The sequence below is a fragment of the Chiloscyllium plagiosum genome, unplaced genomic scaffold, assembly GCF_037043375.1.
Source record: "Chiloscyllium plagiosum isolate Xiang-an unplaced genomic scaffold, Cpla_swu_hap1 HiC_scaffold_33, whole genome shotgun sequence".
NCBI classification, from domain to species: Eukaryota; Metazoa; Chordata; class Chondrichthyes; order Orectolobiformes; family Hemiscylliidae; genus Chiloscyllium; species Chiloscyllium plagiosum.
In genome coordinates this window covers 9122618-9141043 of record NW_028270171.1, presented here as the reverse complement: position 1 = coordinate 9141043, position 18426 = coordinate 9122618, and the positions used below count along the sequence as shown (strand labels likewise).

The 18426-nt window shown below is 45.8% G+C and overlaps 1 protein-coding gene across 1 annotated transcript in view; it reads right to left on the bottom strand.

The window, feature by feature from the left end:
- Positions 1-16537, bottom strand: part of LOC122542186 (excitatory amino acid transporter 2-like) — a 48234-nt gene extending 31697 nt beyond the window's left edge. The window contains 2 exon segments of the mRNA XM_043679633.2: positions 8792-8938; positions 16205-16537. Coding sequence (XP_043535568.2) covers positions 8792-8918 — 127 coding nt within the window. The 5' untranslated portion in view covers positions 8919-8938; positions 16205-16537.
- Positions 16538-18426: the final 1889 nt, after the last annotated feature.

The following is an 18426-nucleotide window of genomic DNA, read 5'->3' as shown; positions in this document are numbered from 1 at the left end:
AAGGCAGTACCCCTGATGCTGTGGTCTCCTCTCAGCGCTGCCCAGGGTGTACCTACCCAGTCCTCAAACCTGGGACTTGTACACACCCTCATCAAAGTGAGTTGAGATTTTGCGTCTTACAAAATAGGGTTTCCTGATAGCGAGGTTGAGAGAAAACCGCTGCAGAGATTCAATCTGATATTTAGATTTTAAGCCACCTTAATGAACAGCAAAGACACTCATTCCCTCGACGAATTGCGAGAGTGCGTGTGTTTGCACGAGACGGTCAGTCTCAATGACTTTGAGTAGACCATCCTTGCGTCTCTTCAAATGCCAAGCAAAAGTTGATTAAAAAAAATGCCAACAGCAGTTATCTGAGGGATTAGGCCCTGCTTTAATTTCTTATTTACCTCGGATTTACACAGAAACATTGAATCCCTAATGAAATTCCAATCCCTTCTGATCAAGAAGTAATTTCAGGGCTGTCACAGAGGTTAAAGGAAACAGGAATTAATGCAGGCTCTCTGACTCAAGTGAAAACATGTGATACTGCCATCAGTAATCCGCTCTTAAAGAGCAGATCTAGACTTCAAAGATGCAACATAATCTTCAGCATTAAAAACGGGAGGTATCTGGACACTAACTGAAGTCTCTCAGTCCCCTCTCTCTCTCTAAGGAGATATCTGTACACTGACTGGTGCCTCGCAGTTCCCTCTCTCTGAGGGAGTTGTCTGTACACTGACTGGTGTCTCGCAGTTCCCCCTCTCTCTCTGTCTGAGGAAGATATCTATTCACTTATTAGTGTCTCTCAGGGAGATATTGCTACACTGATTAGAGGCTCTCAATCCCCTGTCTCTCTCTATCTCTCTCTCAGGGAGATATCTGTACAATGCCTGATGTCGCTCAGTCCCTCCTCTCTCTCCCTCTGAGGGAGGTATCTGTACACCTACTGATCTCTTGGAGATTTCTCTACACTGACTAGTGTCTCTCAGTCCCCTCTCCCTCACTCAAGGAGATCACTGCACACTAACTGGTGTCTCTCAGTCCCCTCTCCCTCACTCAAGGAGATCACTGCACACTAACTGGTGTCTCTCAGTCCCCTCTTTCACAGGGAGATATCGGTACACCGACCTGTCTCTCTCAGTTCCCTCTCCCTCATTCAGGGAGATCACTGCACACTAACTGGTGTCTCTCAGTCTCCACTTTCTCACAGAGAAATATTTGTACACTGACCTGTGTCTCAGTCCCCTCTTTCTCACAGGGAGAAATCTGTACACTGACCTGTGTCTCTCAGGATAACCCCCCCCCCCACCTTTTTATGACTATAGGGATCATGAGGAAAGGTTGTTCTCCACCTGGAGAGGTTGGTGAGTCGCAGGAACTCACTGTCCAGTTTGACGGTGTCGGCAGAAGCCCTCAGCTCATCGTAAAGGGAGCTTTGGTCTGCAACTGTAACCTGTAAGGCTGCCATGAGGCATTGCAAGGTGGGATGAGAATGAGTGGATAGTCAGGTTTTTATCTCAGCCAGCAGTGGGCCGAGCGGCCTTTTTCTGTGCTGTAACGCCTGCGTTTTATTTTTGGTTCTAAGCTTGTGGGTTCCAGAAACCAAAGTCCATAAGGCAGGCAGATCCACCCTGGGCATTACTGAGAGAATGGCGCCATCTTGGGATACATTGTGTTTCAGTTAAGTCATTGAAACCAAGACCCTGTCTCTATCCTTGAGTCGACACAATAGATCCTTTGACAGTATTTCGAAAAGAACGGGGAAGCTGTATGTCTCCGATAACCCCCCCATCGACAAATCATCGTCGGACTTACTTGCCTTGAAGTTGATGTTCCTCAGGAGTCTGCCATGGGTCACATGACATGACAGATTGATCGTCAACCAACAGACTTTAAGTCGATGAGGCAGGATGCCCTATGGGGTAGTGGGACCTGGAGAGCACCCTTTCCTCCATTTTCCTCTCTGGCCTGCCTCATTATGGAGACACTGTAACTTAAAATAGGGTGGCTCTTGGTGAAAGGCGTCTGTGTGGGTTTCCTTCAGGTGTTCGGGTTTCCTCCCACAATCCAAAAATGTGCAGGGTAGGGTGGATTGGCCATGGGAAATTGCCCTGTAGTGCACAGGGATGTGTAGGCTAGGTGGGTTAGCCATGGGAAGTGCAGGGTTACAGGGATAGGGCAGGGAGGTGGGTCTGGGTGGGATGCTCTTTGGAGGGTCTGAGTGAACTCAATGAGCTGAATGGCCATGCTGTAGAGATTCTATAACCTCCACCTTCTTGTCTGCTCTCAATAACCTGTTACTAATTAAAAATCTGTCTATCTCCTCCTTAATCTTACTCAATGTCCCAGCATGCACTGCACTCGGCGGACGTGAACTGCACAGATTCATGACCATTCGAGAGAAGTCCTTCCTCCTCATCTCTGTTTTAAATCTGCCGACCCTTATCCTAAAACTACAAACTTTCCTTCCAGATTGCCCCACAAGGGGAAACATCTGCTCTATATCTACTTTGTCAATCCCCTTCAGTAAGAGTTAGATCCCTCAGTAAAATCTCTTCCCACCCTTCAGAACAGTATTATATTTTCCATGTTGTAACAACAGTTATACTTTAGAGGTACTTTGTTGAATAGGAGTCAATTTGGGACACGCAGAGGTTAGAAAAATTGCTCTATAAATGCAACTTCTTTTCATTTTCACTGTAGTGCAGCTGAAAACACTACGCTTTCTCTCTCCACCCCGTCCCAACCCCCTACAAAGGTCAAACTCAGTGAGAATGAAGGACTAACAACTCACAGAATGTCACAATTCCACAAACAACAACTACAATGACAATAAAATCAAACAGGATTAAAGAATCAAACATCCCTGTGTTAAATTTACCTTCTGATTCATTGCAAACTGCTCCACACTTGAGGGAACCAGCAGCTTAATCCTGCAAACACAAGCTTTTGATTGTGTGATGTAGAGTGGACCAGATACATAACTTATGCCCGAAACGTCGATTCTCCTGTTCCCTGGATGCTGCCTGACCTGCTGCGCTTTTCCAGCAACACATTTTCGGCTCTGATCTCCAGCATCTGCAGTCCTCACTTTCTCCTCAGATACATAACCATGCAAAGTTACCTTTACCCAAGAGGGCTACTCACTCATTTGAGAGAGAGATGATTGGTGGTGGTTTAACCAGAGGGTGATCATGCCTCAGTCAAGGGGAAAGGATAAGAAAGACAGCCCTGAAGGGTAATCTCGGCTGGTGCAGGAATTGAACCCCTGTTATTGGAGTCACTTTGCACCGCAAAAACCAGCTGTCCAGCCAAATGAGCTAACCAAACCCCAACTATGTACAGGTACAGTGGTCATCAAACAGGGCAATGAGCAAACACACAATACGGATACACACATAATACACATATACACACACACTGCAATGAGAAATACTATCTTTTAAAAAATACTTCCACAGACGAACAAACACAAAATACAGATACACACACACATACACACACACACACACTATGGACACACAGAGATGCACACTGCAGATATACACACACACACCCCCAGCAATGAGAAAGATTATCTTTCAAAGAATACTTCCACAAACAAACACGCGCACACACACAGACACAATACAGTTACACAAACACACACACATACACAATACGGATACACACGCACACACACATACACAATACAGTTACACCGACACACACATACACAATACGGATACACACACACACAATACAGTTACACAGACACACACACACACACACACACTACGGATACACACGCACACACACAAACACACCCCTCCAGGATCTCGTTCCAGGAGTCTGGGTGATTTCCATATATGGAACAACAAATTTCGAGCTCTGGAGATGGTTTCAAAAGGCTGTCATAACCCCTGGGCCACAAAGGGACTACCATACGCTCAGCAAGGTGAGGGGCAAAAACATGCCCCACTGCATCACCTGCTCTGCTTCCTACCCGATTGGAACAAAGAGCGCCATTCATTGATCTAACCCGTCTTCAATGTCGGTGTTTAATTTTGAAGGATAACAAGGGCCTAACTGTGACGTTTGGGTCAAACCGATTTGGTTAAGAGGGGGGTCTAGCTGGTATCAGAGGTTAACATGAGTCCAAGCCGGGCCCCGAAAGCAAACCTTTGTAACTGAACAGGTTGCAGCATTATCTCTCAACTACACACACAGGCCAGTGTTCCCGACAGTAATGCTCTGTAAGTGCTAGAGATACTCCATCAATCAATAACCTCCACATAGATCAATACAAAACACTGCGGAGGCTGGAAATTGCTGTGTGCAAATTATTGTGGGCAAATTGGCTTGACATGTTCAGCAATGCTGATCTAAAAGAGATGTTACTTTACTCTGCAACCTGCCTGGTTTGGTTTAACAAATTAATGCAACATTGAGGGACTGGTACAGTGTGGTACCCCCTGGGCTGTATACCCAGTAGAAGTGTTCACTTTGAATATAAAAATTTGCACAGAGGCTTCTCAGAGTGGAACACAGTGCATGGGGGATAGTTCAATTCCTATTGCACTTCCTGCAGTTTTCAGTTTGAATTGTTTCGCCCTTGGGTCGTATTCCTGACATGTAGTAGATAGAATCACAGAATCCCTCCAGTGTGGAAGCAGGCCATTCAGCCCATCAAGTCTACACTGACCCCATGAAGAGCATCCCACCCAGGTCCACCCATTCTCTCTAACCTTGCATTTCCCACAGCTAATCCACCTAACCTGCACATCCCTGGACACTATGGGAAATTTAGCATGGCCAATCCACCCTGACCTGCACATCCCTAGACACTATGGGAAATTTAGCATGGCAAATTCACCCTAACCTGAACATCCCTGGACACTATGGGACAATTTAGCATGACCAATCCACCCTAACCTGCACATCCCTGGACACTATTGGCCATTTAGCATAGCCAATCCACCCTAACCTGAACATCCCTGGACACTATGGGACAATTTAGCATGGCCAATCCACCCTAATCTGCACATCCCTGGACACGATGGGTAATTTGGCATGGCCAAACCACACTAACCTGCACATCCCTGGACACGATGGGTAATTTAGCATGGCCAACCCTTCCTAAACTGCATATCTGTGGGCTAATCAAGAGTTTGAGAGTTACTTTGAGGCAGTTAAGAGAGGAACATACTGAACAGCGACAAGCTGAATTGTATTGCATGACCTGCAACTTTCAACTCAAATTATTCTGTAATATACTTTGACATATTTTAATCTTGGCAGGAACGAGCCCCCCCCCACACACACCACCACCCCCCCCCCCCCCCCGCCACACACACACCACCCCCGCCCCCCCCAACCTGGTGTGAGCTGTGGCTCTGTGTGGGATGTCTCCACATCAGAAGATTGGGCTTCCACTCCAGTGGCTTACATAGAACATAGCACAGCGAAGGCCCTTCGGCCTTCAATATTGTGCTGACCCTTTATCCTACTCCAAGATCAAACTAAGCTACATACCCTACATTTTACTATCTTCCGTGTGCCTATCCAAGTGTTGCTTAAATGTCCCTAATGTATCTGACTCTACTCCCACTGTTGGCAGTGCATTCTTGAGCACGTAACCCAGGCTGATCCACTTCAAAGGGGACTGCGGAGTGCTGCACTGGCCCCAGTGTTGTCTCTCAGATCAGATATGAATCCAAGTGCCTGTCTGCTCCCCCTTTGCCCTCACTGGTAGACCCTAGGCCCGAGTTTGAGAAGGAATAAGTGCCCAGTGTCCTGGTCTAACCCTCCATCAACAAATGATCAGGACATTATCACATGGCTGCTCGTGGGAGCTTGCTGTGCACAGATCCCACTGGGAGGCACTAACTTGGTTGCAATGTCACTGGACAAGTAATCCAGTGGGATAATCTTGGGACAGGGGTTCGAATCCCACTGAGGCTGCTATTTGAGTTCAGTGAGTAAATCTGGTAACACGGGTATCCCTGACTTACAAACACCGCTTTGTACAGGGATGTCATTATCAGGACCTGGCATATAAATATTTCCTGTGCTTATGAACGGCTGCTTTATGCTGTGTTCCGATGTGCGTACAAATCAACCTGCAAACAGACTCTCGAACAGAACCTGTCCACAACTTGGGATGTGTCTGCATGGTGTTCTTGAAGTGCAGGAGTAATGTCCTTCTCTGGGCCAGGAGATGCAAGTTCAAGTCCCACCGGAGCCAGAGGTGTTTATTAAATTTGCTGAACACATTGACTGGTGGACCAGGCATCAGTGATGGTTACCATGACAAGGATTAGCAGTTGTTGTGAAACCCCTTCTGGCTCAGTAATGAGCAGCGTGCTTAACTCTGAAATTGCTTCACAAATCTCAGTTTAGATGGAAATAGGAATGGGAAAGAAACGTTGACCTTACCAATGACACCTTGTGTAAGAATTAAGGAAAAATAAAAACAAAGTGCTGGGGGAGCTCAGCAGGTCTGGCGACATCTGTGCAGAGAGAAAACAAACCTCGAGAGAATAGTTATACTGGACCTCGAACTCCGTTTCTCTCTCTCTACAGATGCTGCCAGACCTGCTGAGTTTCTCCGGCAATTTTGACTTCTTTTGTTAAGTTTGGAAAAAAAAGGTGCAAAACAATTTGCTGAAAATATGAACAGAGCTTAGAAATCTAAGACACCAAAACAGAAATTGCTGGGAAAGCTCAGCAGGTCTGGCAGCATCCGTGGAGAGAAAGCAGAGTTAATGCTTCGACTGCAGTCACCCTTCCTCAGAACTGAGTTCTTTTGGTTTTTATTGAGAAATGTAATTGCTGATAGTGACAAAGAAAAACAGAAAATCCACTTGGGGGACTCAGTAATGAGTTCAATCATTTTTTAAAGGAGCTAGACACCTTCCTGTATTTCTTTTAACCACCCTAGCCAGGTCATCATATGACACAGCTAATCCATTTTCATTCACCTATGGTCCCCATTAACAGTTTTTCTTTGTCTCCATTATCCAGCGTTTTGCCCAGCTGTCTTTGTTTCTCCTTAGGCACCATGTCCACCTATCGATTACCCCCTTACCATCCTTTGTCGCCAACAAATATACCACCTTTTCCCAGTTACTAATAGCCCTGAAGAAGGGTTCACTGGAGTGGAAACGTTAACTGCTTTCTCTCTCCAGACCTGCTGCATTTCCCTGGCAATTTCTGCTTCCGTTTCCAATTGCTCTGTTTTATTTAAGTCTTGATCGTATGTGGCAGTCCTGTCTCTACCTCTGAGCCAGTGGCTCCAGGTCCAATCCCACGCCAGGACTGGATGGAGAAAGGTGAGAGATGATGACATTACCAAATAGGATGATACACCGTGGGCAGATGGTGGGGAGCTCTGCTATGTACATGTCTGAGGTGGCATGGTGGGGTGGGGGGAAGAGAGAGAGAGAGAGAGAGAGAGAGAGAGAGAGAGAGAGAGAGAGAGAGAGAGAGAACGAACCCCCCTGGCGATGGTATTTTTGCTATCAGTGGTAAGTGATTCTTGTTTTAATTTACTCATCTGTGGGACTTGGGCATTGCTGGCTGGGCCAGCATTAATAGCCTGTCCCTAGTTGCCCTTGAGAAGGTGGGGGTGAGCTGCCTTCTTTAATCACTTCAGTCCACTTGCTGTGGGTTGACCCACAGTGCTGGTAGGGAGGGAATTCCAGGATTTTGACCCAAAGACTGTGAAGGAACGACAATATATTTCCAAATCGAGGGGTGAGTGACTAGGAGGGGAACTTGCAGGTGGTGGTGTTGCCAAGTAACTGCTGCCCTCGCCCTTCTGGATGGAAGTGGTCTTGAATTTGGAAGGTGCTGTCTGAGGGTCTTTGGTGAGGTAATGAGGAGAGTCAGCTGGACCTCATAGAATCTGAGTTCTCTGATTGAGGTTGTTAATCTGGTCCAATCAGGGAGCTCAAGCTGACATGAAAGGATGAATGTCAGCCATGTTGAAACGCGGACTCAATGAGGTGTAGTGCTATTGTCAAAGGCTATGAATTTACAGTCATAGAGATGTACAGCATGGAAACAGACCCTTCGGTACAACCCGTCCATGCCGACCAGATATCCCAACGCAATCTAGTCCCACCTGCCAGCACCCGGCCCATATCCCTCCAAACCCTTCCTATTCATATACCCATCCAAATGCCTTTTAAATGTTGCAATTGTACCAGCCTCCACCACTTCCTCTGGCAGCTCATTCCATACACGTACCACCCTCTGAGTGAAAAGGTTGCCCCTTAGGTGTCTTTTACATCTTTCCCCTCTCACCCGAAAACTATGCCCTCGAGTTCTGGACTTCCCCCACCCCAAGGAAAAGACTTTGTCTATTTATCCTATCCATGCCCCTCATGATTTTCTAAACCTCTATAAGGTCACCCCTCAGCCTCTGATAATCCAGGGAAAACAGCTCCAGCCTGTTCAACTTCTCCCAATCGCTCAAATCCTCCAACCCTGGCAACATCCTTGTAAATCTTTACTGAATCCTTTCAAGTTTCAGAACATCTTTCTGATAGGAAGGAGACCAGAATTGCATGCAATATTCCAGCAGTGGCCTAACCAATGTCCTGTACAACCGCAACATGACCTCCCAACTCCTGTACTCAATACTCTGACCAATAAAGGAATGCATACCTTCTTCACTATCCTATCCACCTGCAACTCCATTTTCAAGGAGCTGTGAACCTTCACTCCAAAGTCTCTGCTCAGCAACACTCCCTAGGATCTTTGTAAGTAAAAGGTGACAGGTGACTGGAAGCCAGCCTCTGAAGAGTTAGGTAAAGAGTCTTACCAAGAATAGTCAGCAAGAGAAGTAGATTTCTTTCCAACCAATTGCAATGCTTTGAAAAGGGAGGTTTGGGCAATTCATCCAGGCTGGGGTGACGGTCTGAAATATGAATGTCGGATTGGTTTGTCATCTCTGGAAACACACAGGAAACTGGGCAAAAAAGAAACAATGCAGTGTCATTATCCACTTGCAACGTAACTCATTCCCCTAGGTGTGATGTTCATAATCCCAATGACCCTGGGTGTAACACTCAGTAACACCCCCCCACCCCACTCAGTGTAACACTCAGTAACATCCCCCAACCCGCTCTCAGTGTAACACTCAGTAACATCCCCCACCCTCTCTCAGTATAACACTCAATAACATCCCCCATCTCTCTCTCAGTGTAACACTCAGTAACATCCCACACATCCTTCAGTGTAACACTAAGTAACATCCCCAACCCAGCTCAGCGTAACACTCAGTAACATCCCATAGCCCCTTCAGTGTAACACGAAGTAACATCCCCACCCCACTCAGTGTAACACTCAGTAACATCCCCCATCCTCTCCCAGTGTAACACTCAGTAACATCCCCCATCCTCTCCCAGTGTAACACTCAGCAACATTCCCCCATCCCTCTCTCAGTGTAACACTCAGTAACATCCCACAACTGTCTCAGTGTAACACTCAGTAATATTCCCCCATCCCTCTCTCAGTAACATCCCACAACCTGTCTCAGTGTAACACTCAGTAACATCCCCCACCTTCCCTCAGTGTAACACTCAGTAACATCCCACAACCCTTCAGTGTAAGACACAGTAACATCCAGACCCTTCTCTCAGTGTAACACTCAGTAACATCCCCCATCCTTCTCTGTGTAACACTCAGTAACATCCCCCACCCTTTCTCAGTATAATGCTCAGTAACATCCCCCAACCCCTCAGTGTAACAGTCAGTAACATCCCACAACCCCCCTCAGTGTAACACTCATAACATCCCCCACCCTCCCTCAGTGTAACACTCAGTAACATCCCACAACCTGTCTCAGTGTAACACTCAGTAACATTCCCCCATCCCTTTCTCAGTGTAATACTCAGTAACATCCCACAACCTGTCTCAGTGTAACACTCAGTAACATCCCCCACCCTCCCTCAGTGTAACACTCAGTAACATCCCCATCCTTCTCTGTGTAACACTCAGTAACATCCCCCACCCTTTCTCAGTATAATGCTCAGTAACATCCCCCAACCCCTCAGTGTAACAGTCAGTAACATCCCACAACCCCCCTCAGTGTAACACTCATAACATCCCCCACCCTCCCTCAGTGTAACACTCAGTAACATTTCCCCACCTCCCTCAGTGTAACACTCAGTAACATTTCCCCACCTCCCTCAGTGTAACACTCAGTAACATCCTCCAACCCCCCTCAGTATCAAATTCCGTCCCCCCCCAGTGTAACACTCAATAACATTCACCTACTTACACCTACCATCCTGGGACTTCACAGGAAGGCCTTCTTTTTTCCAGTAGCAAGAGCCGGGTTAGGATCAGTGGAATGTTGGCTCTGAGTCAGATTGTTCGTGTGTTCAAGACCTGTCCCAGGCACCCACTGGCATCACTGAAACACCTATGTGGTCATAAGCAAGCAGTTGCTTTTGGGATCTTCCTGTGCAGAAATGGACTACTGCTTTGATGACATCCTAACATTGACTACACTTCAAAACTGCTTCCTTGGCTGTTAGATTGGTTTAGGGGGTCCTGTAGATGTGAAAAATGCTATAGGGATGCAATTATGAGATTCAGTTTGTGCAGAGGCACATCTTTGCTGGGATATGTTAATAAGAACTTAAGCAATTAGAGTTAGTGTAGGCCTTTCAGCCCCATCGAGCCTACTCTCTCATTCAATAAGATCATGGCTGTTCTGACTGTGGCCTCCCCAATACTAACCCTTGACTCCCATGCAGATTAAAAATCTCTCAGTCTTCACTTTATTCAAAGATACTGCCTCCTACTGTCCAAGACGAGAATTCCCAGACTAACAACACAATGAAAGATAACATTCTTCATCATCTGCATTTTAAGTAGGACGTATTTTTTTTGGAAACTACAGTCAAATTTCTCTCCAAAGTGATTTACACCCCGGGTGAAGTGAGGAAACACCTTTCCACTCAGAGAATGGTTACAGGATAGAATGTGCTGCCTGGAAAAGTGGGGGGAGCAAGTTTGATCGAGGCATTTCAGAGAGGGTTGGATAGTTATTTGGATAAAACAATGTGTAGGAGCTACGGAAGGGGCTGGGGTAAAGGAGGGGATCGTCTCTGGGTAACGCTGCTCAGTTGAAGAGCTGGTGTAGGGACAAGGGGCTGAACAATCTCCTACAACCTCACGATAATTCTGTGATTCCTGTGGATGGCCCCAGAACCCATCAGCTTTTCAGTTGTGCGAAGGGACCATGAAATAAAGAACAGGCCATTTGGCCCCTCAAGCCTACTCTCCAATTCCAATGGCTGACCATCCAACTCAATATCCAGTTCCCAGTTCCTCCCTTTAATCCCTTTAGGCCTAATAGTTATATCTAACTCTTTATTGAAAACATTTAATATTTTGACTTCAACCTCAACCACTTTCTGTGGGAGAGAGTTCCTCAGGCTCCCCACTCTCTGGGTGAAGATATTTCTCCTCATCTCAGGTGGCACGGTGGCTCAGTGGTTAACACTGCTGCCTCACAGTGCCAGGGACCCAGGTTCCATTCCCACCCTCGGGTAGCTGTCTGTGTGGAGTTTGCACATTCTCCCTGTGTCTGTGTGGGTTTCCTCCGGGTGCTCTGGTTTCCTCCCACAGTCCAAAGATGTACAGGTCAGGTGAATTGGCCATGGTAAATTGCCCGTAGTGTTAGGTGGATTAGTCAGGGGTAAATATTGAGGGGTAGGTTTCTCTTTGGAGGGTCAGTGTGGACTTGTTGGGCCAAAGGGCCTGTTTCCACACTGTAGGTAATCTAAATAGCCCATTCCGTATCCTTAACCTGTGACCCCTTGTTCTGGACTCCCTGGTCAAGGGGAACATCTTTCCTGCATTTACCCTGTCTAGTCCTGTTCACATTTTAAAATAATCTGACACGCGGGATGGAAATAACCGGTCTGGATTTTGCTTGGTCAATGATGGTTAAGATCTGAATAAAAGGATGTTTTAAGAGGCAATGAATAATACATGTTTCTGTTACACAATCTGTAGGTAAGATTTAAAAATAAGGCAGACACAAGATGTTCAATTTGACATGAAGGATTTGAACCATACTGTTAAAAGCTGAGTGGATTATTTTCAGAAGCTGAATGTGATCAGATTGGTGATGGAGAGCGAAAGGAGAAGGTACAATGAGACTGGGTACACTTGTGAAGTTGATATCAAAAGTAAGCTTGCAGGTGCAGCAGGCTAGTGGCATATAGGCCTTCAAAGTGAGAGGATTCAAAAAGAAGCAGGCCCTTTGGCCCACACCAATCCTCCAAAGAGTATCCCTCCCAGGCCAATTCCCCTACTCTATCCCCGTAACCCCGCATTTCCCAAGGCCTATCCACCCTAACCTGCATATCTTTGGATTTTGGGAGGAAACCCACGCAGAAGCAGGGAGAATGTGCAAACTCCACACAAACGGTTGTGCGAGGGGAGAATTGATCCCTGATCCCTGGTGCTGTGAGACAGCAGTGCTAATCACTGAGCCACCTTCTTGCAACAGGGGTTTCTTGTTGCAGTTGTACAGGGGCTTGATCAGATCACATCTGGAGTATTCTGCACAGTTACAGTCTCATTATCTGAGCAAGGATGTGCTGGCTGTGGAGGTAATGCAACAAAGGTTTACCAGACTGATTTCAGGGATGGTGTGAGTATTATACAGGGATTAATTACACAGTGGATTGGTTAGGATTATATTCACTAGAGTGGGGAGTCAGGTGATCGCATAGAAACCTATAAAATTCCAACAGGTCTGGGCAGGAAAGAAGGTTCCTGTTGACACGGGAGTCCAGTATCTAGAGTCACAGTTTATAGGTAGCGTGTAGGCCTTTAAAGAGTGAGATGATGAGTCATTTCTTCATCCAGATAGTGATGAACCAGTGAAATTCTTTGTCACAGAAAGTGGTTGAGAAGAAAGTATAGAGTATTTTCAAGAAGGAGTTAGATAAAGCTCTTAGAGCTAAAGGGATCAAAGCGATTGAGGAGAAGGTGGGAACAGGGGACTGTGTTGGATGATCAGCCACCAGCCTATTGAATGGGTCACAGTCCTGGAACTCCCTCTCTAAGGGCATTGTGGGTCTGCCCACAGCACACAGACTGCAGCGGTTCCAGAAGGCAACTCACCCCCACCATCTCAAGCGGGGGCAACTAGGGAAGGGCAATAAATGCTGGGCCAGCCCATAATATCCATGAGTGAATAAAAATGAAGCTAATTCTGAGGATTCTAATTTCCAGGGAAACTAATTCTGCCTTGAAGAGCGACAAGTCAAGAAGATGTTTTTTTCTTCAATGGCTATCTTGTCATAAAAATGAAATGGTTAAGTAGGCTCCTCAAGAATGAGTTGCTTTCAAAATGGGAGATTTCCTATGCATAACTGCAGCATCAGAAGTCAGGCCTGCCTTAATCAGTTCCTGATAAGGATTAGCAACACAAGCAGAAAACCAAGGGTAGCATCTGGGATGGGGACGAGACCACTGATCCTCATTGAGTAGGCTTTCATATCCCTCCTGATATGTCTGTTTCATAATCCGCAAACTAATCCTAGCCGCTGCAGCTCTGAATGGGACTGTCAATAGTCCGAACCCCTGGTTCTGTTGAGAATACCAAGAGATTTCTCAAGATTGATAAGCAGCAACGCAGAGATTCGTGCATGGGATTTACCGTCAGAAACCTGGCTCAAGACTATGGGACCCGAAAGACAACAAAACTACAGTCACTGGGGCTGATAGATGGCATTACTGCACCAACCCCCTTTACTGAAGTTTTCAACTGCATCCTGTATTTCAAAATCAAGAGACTAAACCCTAATGGAGAACGCAATAAGAATTTTGCATCCCCTAATTTCCTGTCTATCAAATGGGAAAGTTGTTGACCTCAGTACAAGTGCATTACTTTATCTACAGTGGACACATAAAGTGGCAACATCCTAAATCAGAAAGATATGTGTAAAAGGAAGGATAGTGTAATGGAAAGGACGTGTAATGGGAAGGATATATATAATGGGAAGTTAATCTCTGGAAACATGCATCAGAAACTGAAATCTTTCTAGCTCTCAGTCAATACTCCTTGTTCCCTGCTAGGATTGTCTATTGAGATAGATTGGAAAAGCGCAGCAGGTCAGGCAGCATCCAAGGAGCAGGAGAATCGACGTTTCGGGCATGAGCCTGAAGAAGGGCTCATGCCCGAAACGTCAATTCTCCTGCTCCTTGGATGCTGCCTGACCTGCTGCGCTTTTCCAGCAACACATTTTCAGCTCTGATCTCCAGCATCTGCAGTCCTCACTTTCTCCTATTGAGATAGATTGTCAGGTTCATGTTATTTCAATACTAAAATTCCGAAGTTCATGTTTGCTCATATTTTAAATTCCTGTGTTCACATTGAATTACATTTTAACTGACTTACTTCATGTTAAGTCATCTTTAAAAGTCCAATGTTAATTTTAATCTGCGTATCGCTGTTAGATTCGAGAAACTGAGAAGCCAAAGGATAGGAATGAAGCCAAATGTTACACACACTTCTATAAGATTTCAGTCATACATGTTGTGGAACAGGCCATTGAGTCCTCACTGACCTTCCGAAGAATATCCCACCCAGACCCACCCCACCTTTCTAACCCTGCATTTCCCATGGCTAACCCATATAACCTGCACATCCCCAGGCACTATGGGACAATTTAGCATGGCCAATCCACCCTAACCTGCACACCTTTGGACTGTGGGAGGAAACCCACGCAGACACAGGGAGAATGTGCAAACTCCACACAGACAGTCGCCTGAGGGCTGAATTGAACTCAGGTCCCTGGTGCTGTGAGGCAGCAGTGCTAGCCATTGAGCCACCATGCCAACCGCCCCCACCCAGTAGTTATGGGGTTGCATGTTACAAACATACTTGACCCAACAAACATGTTCTCAATCTGCTCCTATCCAGAACCACAATTGAATTCCCAACTAATGCTCATCACCCACACACTGTGAAGCGCAATTAATGTACACTTGACATTTGATACTTTCATTTTTTTTTCTCACATCTTCAGTCCATTTGTCATGTTTTAAAATTAACATATTTCTGTTAAGTCATAGAATCCCTACAGTATGGAAGCAGGCCATTCAGCCCATTGAGTTCACACCAACCCTCCGAAGAGCATCCCACCCTATCCTTATAACCGTGCATTTCCAAGGGTTAATGATAATTAATATTTTAACGCTCATGTTAAGTGATAATTTAATGCTTTAGATTCATGTTAAGTTGTCTTTCACTATATTCATGTTGTGATACCTCAATGCCTAAAAGCTCTTGTTAAATCAGATTTTAAATTATTACATTTATGGTACATTACTTTTACCATATGCATCCTCAGTGAGATTTAAAATTCCTAAGTTACTGTTAAACATTGTTTGAAATGATCACATTCTCATTAAGCTGTGTTTTACTACATGCCTATTAAGTCACATTTAGAATCCCGGCTTGCTGTTAAATCAGTTTTCTATTGCATACGTGTTAATTCATACTTAGAATTCTTAAGCTTTTGTTAAGTCTATTTAACTTTGCTCAATCATTTACTTATAAATACAGTGAGGTTTTAATTCCTTCAAGGCAAATAACCAAACATTACTTTTATCCATTCTCATTGTCCCCAATTTTTATAACTGTTTGTGGTTAGATTTATGCCACTGCGAGGGGCTGTATAATATAATCAGAAATCAACAGCTGAAAATTAAAATCAGAAATGCTGAGCTGCAAAAGCCAAACACAGAATGGTGGGCAAAGTCTCAGCAAGCCCAAGGAGTGAGTGGATATTTCAAATGGAGCCCATTCGGATCCCGTGCCTCACTTTCCCCATGTTTTACCTCCCTCCCTTTCTCTCTATCCCCTCCTCCACCATGGATCCCTCTCCCTCCTTCTAAATCCAACCCTTTCCCTTCCAGATCCTGACCCAGCTTCTTCACGGTTTCATCCATGGCCCTCACTGATGTTTGTGGACAGCACATTCGTTTCCGCCTCTTTTAGCCGAACCCAAGTTTGAGGAGGCACCGTGTGGAAGGGAGACCTGTTCCATTTCACCCCTTCAGCCCGTCCTTGGTTTGACAACCTTCCCAAAGGCAGGGCATTCCTGGTCTATTTGAGCGGTTTAGTTAAGGACATATGCCCTTGTCCTTCTCTCAGTCCAAATTGGCACAAATCACCACAAAGGAGAATAAACAAACTCACCTCTGCAATTCCTAAATTATCTGCAGCACGCTACATTCCAGATGTGAGGGCAAGTGGAGGACAATTTCAACATCAAGTAACTGTCAGTATTTGCGTCAGTCAAAACACATGTTCAAATAATTTAATCCAAATCAACTCGGATGGGAGCCAAGATCTCTCTCCTTTTTCCAAATAAAAACACACAGCTCTCTGTCGATGGGTTTTGAAAAAGGCTACTCTGCCTTTGGGCAGTCCAAACCAATCAATAATTGTCTGGACAAAATTAGAAACAAAGGGAAAATTTAATTGGGTGTTCCAGGTTTGACTGTGTGTGAGATAGAATGAGAACAACAGCAAGAGAGGGACACAGGCGGAGACAAAAATAAATGAGAGGATGGAAAAGATACTGACTGGGGAGGCAGATGGATACAATTGATGAACAAGGGATTAAATGGGACGATTAAACCACTGTGCGTACAGATTAAGGAAACAATGCAATGGAGCACACGTCGTGTGTGAAAATGTGCATGAGATCCATTCAGGACATCAACAGAAATGGGAAGCCTCCCCAAACAAAGTTCTGAGTTTGTAGTGAGGGGGCAACAGACAAGGATAATGTGGAACTGCACAATAGGGAGGTGAAATCAGACCGACAGCTGGAACTGACTGGAGGGGAGCTGATCACTGAATATATAGATAGACAGTAGGAACCTGAGATTTGGTGAGATGCTGCGATGGGGAGTTTAGTCAAGTCACACGAGGGCTGCTCTCTCATTAGAGAGAGAGACAACTGGTGGTGGTTTAACCTAAAGGTCACCACACCTCAGGCAAAGGGAAGAGGCTGAGCAGGAGAATCCTTCAAGATAATCTCAGCCAATAATGGGAATTGAACCCACTTTGTTACCACAATATTGCTTTGCAAGCTGCCAGTCCAGCCAACTGAGTGAAACCACGTTTACGAGGATATTGCTGGGGTTGGAAGGTTTGAGCTATAGGGAGAGGCTGGATAGATTAAATTAGATTACTCACAGTGTGGAAACAGGCCCTTCGGCCCAACAAGTCCACACCGACCCGCCGAAGCGCAACCCACCCAGACCCATTCCCCTACATTAACCCCTTCAGCTAACACTACAGGCAATTTTGCATGGCCAATTCACCTCACCTGCACTGTGGGAGGAAACCGGAGCATCTGGAGGAAACCCATGCAGACACGGGGAGAATGTGCAAACTCCACGCAGTCAGTCGCCTGAGAATTGAACCCAGGTCTCTGGCGCTGTGAGGCAGCAGTGCTAACCATTGTGCCACCGTGCCGCCCATAACTGGGGCTGTTTTCCCTGGAGCATCGGAGACTAAGGTCTCCGATGCTGACCTTATAGAGATTTATAAAATCATGAGGGAGATGGATAGGGTGAATAGCCAAGGTCTTTTTCTGAGGGTAGGGGAGTCCAGAACTAGAGGGCACAGGTTTAAGATTTAAAAGGGACCTAAGGGACAACTTTTTCACACAGAGAATGATGCGTGTATGGAATGAACTGCCAGAGGAAGTGGTGGAGGCTGGTACGATTGCAACATTTAAAAGGTATCTGGATGGGTATATGAATAGGAAGGGTTTAGGGGGACATGGGCCAAATGCTGGCAAATGGGACTAGACTAGGGTGGGATATCTGGTTGGCATGGACGAATGTAACCGAGAGGTATGTTTCCGTGCCGTAAATCTCTGATTCTGTGACTCCCCTGAGTTAAGTAATAACTGCACAGAAACAACCCATCTCTATCGTTGCTCTTATTTATTAATTCCAGGAATCTGGGCGTTGGTGGCAAGGTCAGTATTAATCAGCCATCCCTAAATGCCCTCGAAAAGATGGTAATGAGCCACCGTCATCAACTACTGCAGCCCGTATAGTGGAGGAAGAGTAACACATTTCCAACTCTGGATCGTAGTGCATCTTTGAGGGGAAGGGGAGGTGTTACAAAATGATCACCGCCTGGCATTTGTGCCCCAAACAATACCCTCCCCTTACCAGCCTGTCCCTGGCTATTCCCAATCACGGACAGCGACTGCCCCAGATATCTGAGGAGTTGTGAATGGAAATGAACAGAGTGCAATCACCGGTGAACGTTACACCCCACCCTTACAGCAATGATAGGTCATCGATGAGGCCTAGGATACTATCCTGAGGAATCTGGTTCTTTTTTTGGACAACCCGCCAGTCACATGATTCAATGAAAGCAGAGTTATTGAT